General features: G+C 39.1%; 1 protein-coding gene across 6 annotated transcripts in view; it reads left to right on the top strand.

Moving 5' to 3' along the window:
* Window positions 1-12,875, top strand: part of FERMT2 (FERM domain containing kindlin 2) — a 93,608-nt gene that overhangs the window by 47,742 nt on the left and 32,991 nt on the right. For all 6 annotated transcript variants that reach the window (XM_024231728.3, XM_024231727.3, XM_054530670.2 and 3 more), the window contains exon 4: window positions 9,862-9,996. In XM_024231728.3, the coding sequence (XP_024087496.1) occupies window positions 9,862-9,996 (135 nt within the window). The remainder of the gene's footprint in view (window positions 1-9,861; window positions 9,997-12,875) is intronic.

Below are 12,875 nucleotides of genomic sequence, written 5' to 3'. Positions count from 1 at the left end.
GGATCGATCCACTTGCTTGACTTTGACTTTATATTGGATTTTTTTTTTGGTGGCTATCACATTTTAATTTTCAGTGTTTCGGGTTTTTGTTTTTTTGCTTTTTTTTTTTTTTTTTTTTTTTGAGACGGAGTCTTGCTCAGCCACCCAGGCTGGAGTACAGTGGTGTGGCCGCAGCTCACTGCAGCCTCCACCTCCCGGAATCAAGTGATTCTCCTGCCTCAGCCTCCCAAGTAGCTGGGATTACAGGCACTCACAACCATGCCTGGCTCATTTTTATATTTTTAGTAGAGACGGGGTTTCACCATGTTGCCCAGGCTGGTCTCGAATTCCTGACTTTGGGTAATCCACCTGCCTCGGCCTCGCAAAATGCTGGGATTACAGGCATGAGCCACTGTGCCTGGCCAGTTTTCAGTGTTTTATATTTCTATCTGGATGTTTGTTATACAGATATTCTTAAATATATTTAAGATTTGTGGACTTTATATGTTATAATTCAACAGAATAGTGAAAATAATGGAAAGGACCCTTCCCCCTCCGTTGTTAATATCTAAAGTCTCTTAATCTCTTTTTTTTTTTTTTTTTTTTTTGAGACAGAGTTTTGCTGTTGTTGCCCAAGCTGGAGTGCGACGGTGCGATCTCGGCTCACTGCAACCTCCATCTCCTAGGTTCAAGCAATTCTCCTGCCTCAGCCTCCCAAGTAACTGGGACTACAGGCTCACGCCATCATGCCCAGCTAACTTTTGTATTTTTAGTAGAGACAGAGTTTCACCATGTTGGCCAGGCTGATCTTGAACTCCTGACCTCAAGTGATCCACCCACCTCAGCCTCCCAAAGTGCTGGGATGACAGGTGTAAGCCACCGTGTGGCCTCTCATTGTTTTTTATATTATCCTATTTATCTCTTCTAGATGTCATTGTCTTTTTCTCAGCCTCTTCATTAAGCACGTTGTGTTTTGTTCTCTGTAGTCTGCATTGTGTCTGTTTCTCATAAATTATTTTTCTTTTTGTTTGGTCTCTGTCTTTCCTGTTAGAAGGTTTGTTAGTGTTGCATTGCTGCCATAACAAATTACCATAAATTTAGCAGCCTGAAACAACACGAATTTATCTCACAGTCACTGTAGGTTAAAGGTGTGTGCACGTGGCTCACCTGTGTCATCTATAGACTCTTAAGTGGCTGAAGTTAAGGTGTCAGCAGGGCTGCGTTCCTTCCTGGAGGCTCTGAGAATGAATTTTGCTTGGTTAGAATTTGGTTCTTTGTGATTATAAGACTAAGGTTCCCTCTGGCTTGTCTACCAAGGGTCATTCTCAGCTCCTAGAGGCTCTCCACATTGCTTGTCGCCCCCTTCCTCTAACTTCAAAGCCAGTAACAGCAAGTCAAGGTCTTCTCTCTGAATTTATCTGACCACTCCTTCTGTCTCTCATCTCTCTTCTGCTTGCCTCTTCTGTTCTGGAGGCCTCATGTGATTACATTGGGCTCACCCAGATAACCCAGGATAATCTCCCTAAAATCAGTTGATAAGTGACCTTAATTCATTTGCAAAAACTCCTCACAGCAGTACCTAGATTGGTGTTTGTGTAACCATGGGTAGGGATATTAAACCTTCAGTATTCTGCCCACCGCAGAAGCCTTTCTCAAGTGTCTAGTAATCATTGGCTGGCTGTTCCTACGTTTAATGCTGGGGCACTTTTTTTTTTTTTTTTTTTTTTTTTTGAGACAGAGTCTCGCTCTGTCGCCTAGGCTGGAGTGCAGTGGCGCGATCTCGGCTCACTGCAAGCTCCGCCTCCCGGGTTCAAGCCATTCTCCTGCCTCAGCCTCCTGAGTAGCTGGGACTACAGGCACCCGCCACCACGCCCAGCTAATTTTTGGGGTTTTTTTGTATTTTTAGTAGAGACAGGGTTTCACCATGTTAGTCAGGATGGTCTCCATCTCCTGACCTCGTGATCCGCCCGCCTTGGTCTTCCAAAGTGCTAGGATTACAGGCGTGAGCCACTGCGCCCAGCCTGGGGCAATATCAGTACCTAATAGGAAGCTCTATATTGGATGGAGTTTAGCTCATCATCCCTCTGTAAGGTATTTAGACATATTGAGCAAGCTTTTTCAAACATCAGTATCTAAAAGATCTTTTCCCTAGGGCTATTCAGGTTCTGTTTGTAAAGGATCCTAAAGGGTGTGTGTCTGTGGAATAGGTTACCTGAGTTTAATTCAGTAATGGAACAGGAAAGGGATGTTGGGGCAGACTAAATTTTTTCAGGTAGTCTATCTGTTTTTTGTGCCTCAGTTTGATGATTAGAACAGTGAATCAGTGTGTTTCCCATTGGTACCTCTGTCTACAAACACCTTAGTTTTATATTTCTCCAGTTTACAAAGTTACTGTTCCATCTGACTTCTGCCTCCCAAAACTTTTCTGAGATTTCTTATCCGATATTTTCTTCCATTTTGGGGGCCCTTATAGGTTTATGTTTTCTTTATTTTTTATGTGATTTTGAAAAGGAGTGAAAATAAATGCACATATTCAATATACTTTTTTAACCAGAAATGCTTTATCTTCCCTGAGAACCCTTCTTTACCTCAGTTTCTCAATTCCTCACCCCCATGCTTTTTTATATGTATAGTATTTATATAGCCTGTGTAGATTAGACTAGATTCGTCTTCTGTTTGATAACATGCTAATTATAATGAACATTAAATTTCATTGCTATCGCTGGGTGTAGTGGCTCAGGCCTGCATTCCCAGTATTTTGAGAGGCTGAGGCAGGAGGATTGCCTGAGCCCAGGAAGTCAAGGCTGCAGTGAGCTGTGATCACACTAACACACTTCATTCCAGTCTGGGTGACAGTGAGCCCCTGTCTTAAAAAAAAAAAAAAAAAAAAAAGAAATTCATTGCTATATATTCTGTTATAGAGGTTCTGGAGCATTGCTTTGTGTAGTGCCTCATAAATGCTAGCTTATCCTTATTGAAATGTAAAATTGAGCATAAATTAGTATAGTATTTTGGTATGACCATTTTAAAGTTTTCATGTCTCGCAGTTCTCTGGGTATGTTTTATTTTGATATAAATCTTGTTTAATTACTTATGCTCTTCTCCAGCCCCACTCTTACACATGTAGACATCTTATACAGATTTCTAAATCTATTAATTACTTCTTGATGCAAGGCATACAGTAAATCAGTAAGTCCTAAATTCTCATGTCAATTAAATAATCAGTATCTTAATGTAGAGAGTTAGGTTTACTTTGTTATTGTTGTAATGAAATGAAAACCACTTTTTCACACTTCATATGCAGCCTTTGGCCACCCAGTTCCGATATGGAACTACCTACCATTAGAAAAATAAGAAGTCATTCTTGCTACCCTTCATTCTCTCCTTTCCCTAAGCTAGTGATTATCAAGAAGCTGGAGGCTTAGGCGCAGTGGCTCACACCTGTAATCCCAGCACTTTGGGAGGCCGAGGCGGGCAGATCACTAGGTCAGGAGATCGAGACCATCCTGGCTAATACAGTGAAACCCTGTCTCTACTAAAAATACAAAAACTTAGCCAGGTGTGGTGGCAGGCACCCGTAATCCCAGCTACTCCAGAGGCTGAGGCAGGGGAATCACTTGAACCTGGGAGGCAGAGGTTGCAGTGAGCCGAGATCGCACCGCTGCACTCCAGCCTGGGCGACAGAGCAAGACTCCATCTCAAAAAAAAAAAAAAAGCTGGAATCAGAATTGCCTACAGAACTTCTATAAAACAAGCTGCTGGAGCCCTGAGCTACTGCAAAAATCTGGGGATATGGTCCCAGCATGTATTTTTAATATTATTATTATTGATTTTACAAGCAATTCTCATGGGCCCATCTAGTTAAGAACTGCTTTATCTACTTAAGACAGACAAAAAAGCTACTTAATAATATTCTTTTACTAATGTAAATATGCATATTAATATACATTTAATACTACCTGGTTTGTGAGCCAGACAGAAAATGACCTAGGAACAAAAATACATTTGAGTCATGTAGTACAGTGACTCTCAAACCTGGGGGATATGCCAGAAACATTTGGGAGAACTTTTCAAAATGTATTGCTTGCCTTACTGTCTCCCACTAAATAGTACCTGTGGTGACTTTGTTAGAAGCATATGATATCTCAGGCATGAGATTCGTTATATAAGGATTTGTTATTTATCCTTCAATACTTTTTAGATTTTTCACCACATACTAGTACTTGATTTACTTTGGAGAAATGAATGGGTGGAGAGAGAGATTACCACCACCACCCTGCTTCCACTTAATGTTGAAGCAGTGTAGACAACTGTTTATTCAGAGGCTTGGAATTTTCTAATGCCTTTATTTTATCCCAGTATGGCCCCAATGGCATTTAAAGCTGAGGGTACGTTGTGAATTAAAAGTAGAATTCATAAACCATTAGATCTCTTCACATGTTAAATCTTACTCCTTTAAAAATAACTCTAGGAAGTAATGATGCAGTTGTATTAGATAAATCTTAGGTTCAAAGGGTATACTTGAAATCACTTATTAGTTTCTGAACCTACCTAATTATAGTAATTATTGCTAATCCATGAAACCCCAAAAATAACATTTGAGGATAAGTGGGTTAACTTTATATCTTAAATATACAAGAATGAAGAAAATATTTGATTTTTAATTGTGTAACTTTAGCTGAAAAATGCTGTAGTTTTTTTTTTTTTTAAATCAGATGTGCCTAGATGTTTTCAAGAAAGTGGCAGAATTTAAGGAGCAAGTATTTACTTGTTAACATGATTTCTGCTCTTTATTAGATATACTTACCCCAAATTTATTAATAATTAAAGAGCAGTTATATTCACCTGCTCTGTGGTCACATATTCGTTCAGGATAGTTCTTCTGTTAATTCCATTTTCAGGTTTCAGAAACCGATCAGAAAATAGCCTGTAAAATACAGAACAAAATAAAAACCTAGTTATGTCCCAGAGTGTTTCTTTTTTTTTTGGAGACGGAGTTTCACTCTCGTTACCCAGGCTGGAGTACAATGGCTCGATCTCAGCTCACTGCCACCTCCGCCTCTTGGGTTCAAGCGATTCCCCTGCCTCAGCCTCCCAAGTAGCTGGGATTACAGGCACACGCCACCATGCCCAGCTAATTTTGTATTTTGTTGTTGTTGTTGTTGTTGTTGTTTGCTTTAACTGAATTTTTATTTTTTTATTTTTTTATTTTTATTTTTTATTATTATTATACTTTAGGTTTTATGGTACATGTACGCAATGTGCAGGTTAGTTACATATGTATACATGTGCCATGCTGGTGCGCTGCACCCACTAACTCGTCATCTAACATTAGGTATATCTCCCAGTGCTATCCCTCCCCCCTCCCCTCACCCCACAACAGTCCCCGAAGTGTGATGTTCCCCTTCCTGTGTCCATGTGTTCTCATTGTTCAATTCCCACCTATGAGTGAGAATATGCGGTGTTTGGTTTTTTGTTCTTGCGATAGTTTACTGAGAATGATGATTTCCGATTTCATCCATGTCCCTAGAGACGAGGTTTCACCGTCTTGGCCAGGCTGATTTCAAACTGCTGACCACAGGTGATCCACCCGTCTCGGCCTCCCAAAGTGCTGGGATTACAGGCGTGAGCCGTCGTGCCTGACCGAGTGTTTCTAAGAGTAACGTTCAAATAACCAACAGAAAACCTGACCAAAACCCACATACTTATTAAAATAATTTATTTGGACTTCTTATTTAAACATGGACAATGTTTATGTAAAAATTTTTTTTAAAAAAAGAAGTCCAGTGTGGTTTGCAGTAATTGCTACCATGTAAATTTTTACATGCAAATGAACTTTGATTTGAAGAAATCTTACAGAAAAATGAGAAAAGGAAGAAAATATATATAAATTATTAAAAACACATGAGAAGATGTATGTTACTAATCAAAGACATAAAACAAGAACATATATCCATCTTGTTCCATCTTTGCCTTAAAATTATTATAACCTTTAGTCCAGTAATTCTACTCCAGTGAATTCTGAAATAAAATATGGAAAAAGATGGACATAGATGTTTGTAGAATTATTAAATATTATTTATAATGGGCCCAGTATTAGAAGAGTGATTAAATTATGATTTATTTACATAGAATATGCAGTTGTTAAAATGATTTACTAGTCATATTTCATCTTTTATGAACACATTTTATTTTTTGCCCTGTCTTATGGTACTGAAATAACACATTTTAAATGATTCAGTTATTTATATTTTTTGGTGGGGGTAACTTCCAAATTTCTGCCATGGTGTGTGTGTGTTTGTGTGTTTTATTTGTTTTGGAGATGGTCTTGCTCTGTCACCCAGGCTGGAGAGCAGTGGCCCAGTCACGGCTCACTGCAGCCTCCAGGCTCAGGCAGTCTTCCCACCTCAGCCTCCTGAGTAGCTGGGACTCTAGGTGTGCACCACTATGCCTGGCTAATTAAAAAAAAAAAAAATTGTTTGTAGAGAAAAGGTCTTCCTAGGTTGCCCAGGCTGGTCTTGAACTCCTGAGCTCAAACAGTTCTCCCACTTTGGCCTCCAAAAGTGCTGGGATTACAGGCGTGAGCCACTGTGCCAGGTCTCTGTTGTTAGCTGGTTTATAATTAGAGGAAAAACATTAAGACACAAATACTTACAAAGCATTTGTTATGTATCATTTAATTTATACAACTACCTCCTGAGGCACTATTCTCATTTTAGATGAGGAAACTCAGACACTGACAGGCTGAGTAGCTTGCCCAGAGTCACACAGCTAATAAATAGTGGAACTAGTATTTGAATCTAGGTAGTTTGGCTGTGTGCTTCCACCTTAAATTGTGCCTCATCAACTCTGTAGCAACATGGTAGGATCCTGGTTTCAGGTCCCCTACAAACAAAAAGCTTTCTGAATTTATATTGGGTTGAATCTAGTGGATGTCCTGGGCTCCTACAGCTGTAAACTGCCACATGTAAAATTTTGATCCAGTCATTAGCAATCTATAGCTTTACAAGTTTTGTAGTGATATGAATTGTGTTGTCTGTTCTCTTCATACTCTGACATACAGTGTAGTGCTACCTGACATTGTGATATACAGTCATGTGCTGCATAACAATATTTTGGTCAACGATGTACCACATATCCAGTGACAGTTCCTTAAGATTATAATGGAGTTGAAAATTTTCTGTCTCCTTGTGATGATGTAGCTTTTGTAACATCATAGTGCAATTACTTTATTTTTTAAATAAATTTTTAAAATAAGTGCAGTGGCTCACGCCTATAATCCCATCACTTTGGGATGCCATGGAGTTTGGAGACCAGCCTGGGCATCATGACAAGACCCCATCTCTACAAAAAATAAAATGAAATTGCCTAAGGACACATTTCTCAGAACACGTCCCCATTAAGTGACGCATGACTGTAGACCTATTGCTTCTCCTTTCTGCGGCTTTTCTTTTTTATTGTTAATTTTTGGGTTCTTCATCATTTCACACTGTTTTTTAATTGACTTTATTGTAGTATAATAGATACACAACAAACTGTATCCGTTTAAAGTGTGAAATTTGAGTTGTGACAGATATTTATACCTCTGAAACCACCACAATCAAGATTCAGAATATTTCTGTCTCCTGTCAAACTTCAGCTACCAGTAAATTGATCTGCTTTCTGTCACTATGGATTTGTTGGCATTTTCTGGAATTTTGTGAATGGAATCACATATACTCTTTTCTAATTTGCCTTCCACTTAATATAATAAATTTGAGAGTCATTCATTTTATTGCATGTGTCAATAGTTTGTTTCTTTTTACTGATTGGTGAGTTGTGTTCCATTGTCTAAGTAGTATACCATTGGTTTGCAAATATCACATTTTTGTTTATCCATCTGGGTTATTTTCAGTTTTGGCTTTTATGAATCAAGTTATTACAAATGTGCTTTTCATCTTCTTGGGTAAATAACTAGGCGTAGAATGTCTTGAGTTGTGTGGTACATGCATGTTTATACAGAATTGCTGAGCTGTTATCAAAAAATTGTCTCATTTAATAGTCCTACCAGCTGCTTATGAGAGTTCAAGTTCCTCTTCACATCCTCACTGACACTGAGTAGTAATGTCTTTTTAATGCTGGCCTCTCTGATGTATGGATACTGCTATCTCATTGTGGTTTTAATTTGTGTTTCCCTGATGACTGATAATGTCAAGTATCTTTTCATGTGCTGCTTGGTCATATTTCTTTGATGAAGTGATTGTCCAGATCTTTAGTTCATTTGTCTTCTTGAGTTGTTTGGGCTCTTTATATATTCAGAATGCAAGACTTTTATCAGATATGTGTGCTGCAAATATGTTGTCCCACTATATGCTTGCCTTTTTGTTTTCTCAACAGTGTCTTTTAAAGAGTAGGTAGGTTGGTTTTGTTTTTTTTTTTTTTTTAAATAAAGGACAATTTTTTGTGGTTCCTTTTTTTGTGCATCCTATCTAAGAAATGTTTGTCGTCTTACGCTTTCTTCTAGTTTCATTATTTTGGCTGTTACATTTAGATCAGTGGTCATTTAAAATTAATTTTTGCTATCGTTATAAGGGTTAATGGTCTTTAAAAAATATATATATGAATCATTGTTCAGCACTTTGTTGAAAAGATTTTTCTTTCTCCTTGAATTGCCTTGGTAACTTTGTCAAAAAATTCTGATCACCCATATGTAGGTCTGTTTTGGGGGCCCTCTTCTGTTTCATTCATCGTACGTCTTATCATTTAGCCAGTAAGTTCAGTGGCTTGATTGATACAGCTTTATGATGTCTTAAAATCAGTTAGTGTAAGTCGTCCAATTTTGTTCTTTTTAAGAATGTCTGACTATTCTAGGATTGTTCTCATTTTCATATAAATTTTACAATCTATCAACTTCTACAGAAAAGCAAATTGGAATTTTGACTGGCATCTCATTAAATCTTTAGCTTAATTTGAGGAGAATTGACTTCTTAACAAAATTGAGTCTTGGAATTTGTGAACATATATTACGTGTGTGTGTGTGTGTGTGTGTGTTGGGTCATTTTTAATTTCTTTTGTTATTTTCATTTAACCATTTTCCTTGTTATTAGACTCCTCAAATGAAAATAGATCAGAAACTTGTAGCCATTTGATACAGGGCAGAATATTTGAATCAAGTAAAATTTGAGATTTGGGGCCGGGCATGGTGGCTCACGCCTGTAATCCCAGCACTGGAGAAGCCAAGGCAGGCGGATCACCTGAGGTCAGGAGTTGGAGACCAGCCTGATCAACATGGAGAAACCCTGTCTCTACTAAAAATACAAAATTAGCCAGGCATGGTGGCACATGTCTGTAATCCCAGCTGTTCAGGAGGCTGAGGCAGGAGATTCACTTGAACCTGGGAGGCGGAGGTTGCGGTGAGGCGAGATTGCTCCACTGCACTCCAGCCTGGGTAAAAAGAGTGAAACTCCATCTCAAAAAAAAAGAAAACAAAAAAAACCAGGGATTTGGTAATGATTTAAAAGTATCATTACATTTACTTCATTTATCATGTGTACCTTATGACATACAGAATGAGTGAAGGACATATAATATAAACTCAATTTTTCTTCCAGTTTTAGTTAAAAAATAAATATATAAATAAGGGCTTCTAATATTTTCTTTCCGTACCCTAGTAGATTGTTATTTCCACTTTGAGGTCATTACATTTATTATATAGTTACGAATTAAGAATGCTTTGGGTAGTTTAAGTGTCATAATCAGTGTTTTGCATGACATCAATGTCTGACACAAGTCAGACATACAGAAGGAAGTTACAAATTCTTATCTTGAAACAATAGATAGTTACTAAGTGTAAAATGTTTAAATTTTCCTTTGTTCTAGTCAAACAATCTATTTTATTAACAGATATCAGACACCCCGAAGAACTTTCTCTCTTAAAGAAACCCAGAGATCCAACAAAGAAAAAAAAGAAGAAGCTAGATGACCAGTCTGAAGATGAGGCACTTGAATTAGAGGGGCCTCTTATCACTCCTGGATCAGGTAAGACTTTTACCAAGCAATGGACTCAAAGTAAGAACTGTGGACTGTGTACCTTTGTCTTTCTGGTGGTGGGTAAATGGATCATGTAGGTCAGGAAGAGTGGTCAAGTTAAAAAAACAAAAACTTCAATTAGCCAGGCATGGTGGCACACACCTGTAGTCCCAGCTACTTGGGAGGCTGAGGCAGAAGAATCACTTGAACCCGGGAGGCAGAGTTGCAGTGAGCCAAGATCGTGCCACTGCATTCCAGCCTGGGTGACAGAGTGAGACTCCATCTCAAAAAAAACAAAAACTCTCCTTCAGCATTTTTCTCTGTCCTGAAATCACTATCCAGTGTCAGTTTCTCTCATGTGCAAATCATCATGTCAGGTGTTAATAGTTGAATCAATAAAGAGGAAGCCCAGTTCTCTTGTTCAGAGAGTCAAAAAGAAATAGTATCATAATTGGACTCAGGCAGAAATTGGAAATTTTTTTAGTATTTAGGTCATGAAAACCACCACTATTTAGTTAATGCATTGTTCCTTAAAACCTTACTTAGGCCAGGCGTGGTGGCTCATGCCTGTAATCCCAGCACTTTGGGAAGCCAAGGCAGGTGGGGATCACGAGGTCAGAGAGCGAGACCATCCTGGCTAACACAGTGAAACCCTGTCTCTACTAAAAGTACCAAAAATAATTAGCCAGGCGTGGTGGCACGTGCCTGTAGTCCCATCTACTCGGGAGGGTGAGGCAAGAGAATCACCTGAACCCGAGAGGTGGGGGTTGCAGTGAGCTGAGATTGTGCCACTGCACTCCAACTTGGGCAAGAAGAGCAAAACTCCATCTCAAAAAACAAAAACAAAAAACAAAACAGCACCAGGCCGGGCACTGTGGCTGACACCTGTAATCCCAGCACTTTGGGAGGCCAAGGCAGGCAGATCACCTGAGGTCAGGTATTTGAGACCAGCCTAGCCAACATGGTGAAACCCCATCTTGACTGAAAATACAAACATTAGCTGGGCATGGTGACGGGCACCTGTAATCTCAGCTACTTGGGAGGCTGAGGCAGGAGTTGCTTGAACTCAGGAGGCGGAGGTTGCAGTGAGCCAACCTGGGTGACAACTCCGTCTCAAAAAAAAAAAAAAAAAGCAAACAACAACAACAAAAAAACACAACAGCCTTCTCTCTGCTTTGCATATTCTGGTTTCCTGGCCTTCCTACCTTTTTTCCTTAAAGGTTTTGCCCCTTTGAGGAGCTTTCTTAGATTCCCTTTCATTACTTTTCCAATCTGAATTAGGCATCCTTCTGTCATAAGTCAGCAGACTTTTCTGTGTTTGGTATTGTTATACTGTGCGTTCTTCCTTGTTAATGTGAGCTCACTGCATGAAGGGGCTGTGTCACCTTTTTGTCACCAGAACCTAACTCAGCATATGGCATTCAGCAGGCATGCAGGTGATGTCTGTTGGGAAGCTAAGTGGCTAATTAATTAGGTTATATTGTTCTTTAATCATGGGCATACACCTGGACTGAACATTGCAGTTTCCCACATTTCCATCAGCCACAAATTTATAAATCCATTACTTAGGATGGGTCCCTTCAGCAAATATCTAAATTAATCTTACTAATTTAGCTCATTCTGTTTTTTTAAAATCTGAGATGATGACGGTACTAATAATGAAAACAACACTTACAGAGCACTTACTGTGCAGTGCCCACCACTATTTCATGCACTTTACCAATGGAAACCCATGTAATTCTCACTACAGCTCTCTGCAGTAGATTCTGTTAATACCCACATTTTGAGGATAAGAAATTATGGCACAGTAAAAAGTCTTCTAAGGTCACAAGCCTTGTAACTTTTCTGTATTTATGTACTGATTGCATTTTGAAAGATACAAAGAAATAAGACAATCCTTACTCTTAAGTAGTTTATAGGTTAGTGGAAAAACAGTTACTATACTTAAGGAGGTAATATATAAATGTTAAATTACTTTTATGGAAGATAATGTTTTTGAAATTCAGAAAACAATTCCAAACAAAGTTTGTGAATTCAGCTTTTAAGTTCCAGTGGCTAGGTTTTTGATGGGAAAAGGCAGTCCAAGCAGAAAGAATGATACTAACAAAGAACATCCTTGCAAAAATACAAGATGTGAATAAATGAGTTGAGCCAGTTTATGGGGGAATAGACCTCCGAGCTCCTTCAGGATAACATTGGAACATATTTAACAATAGACGATAGAATTTAGACTAGGGCATTGTAGAACCATTGGTTTCTGAATATTTTACAAAATTATCAAATCATTATTGTAGAAAGAGTATCAAATTTACTTCCAGTCGGTAATTTGTACAGGAGGGAATGTGGGGAAGGGTTGCCGATACTAGTGGAAGCCTGTAGGTTGGGAAGAGGGAAAAGAGAATAAAAGGGGCCAGGCGCAGGTGGCTCACGCCTATAATCCCAGCACTTTTGGGAGGCTGAGGTGGGTGGATCACCTGAGGTCAGGAGTTCGAGACCCGCCTGGCCAACATGGTGAAACCCCATTTCTACTAAAAATACAAAATTAGCCAGGCGTGGTGGCGGGTACCTGTAATCCCAGCTACTCTGGAAGCTGAGGAAGGAGAATCGCTTGAACCTGGGAGGCGGAGGTTGCAGTGAGCCAAGATTGCGCCACTGCACTCCAGCCTAGGTGACAGAGCAAGACTCTGTCTCAAAAAAAAAAGAGGATAAAAGATTATGTCTATGTAATATTGTGACATAGTAACAAATATGTGTAGTCATGTGCTGCATAGTGATGTTTTGGTCAATAACAGATCACATGTGTGACGGTAGTCCCATAAGATTAAAATACTGTCTTTTCTTTTCTTTTCTTTTTTTTCGCTCCAACGCCCAGGCCGGAGTGCAATGGC

The sequence above is a fragment of the Pongo abelii genome, chromosome 15, assembly GCF_028885655.2.
Source record: "Pongo abelii isolate AG06213 chromosome 15, NHGRI_mPonAbe1-v2.0_pri, whole genome shotgun sequence".
NCBI classification, from domain to species: Eukaryota; Metazoa; Chordata; class Mammalia; order Primates; family Hominidae; genus Pongo; species Pongo abelii.
This window is presented reverse-complemented; position numbering and strand designations above follow the sequence as displayed.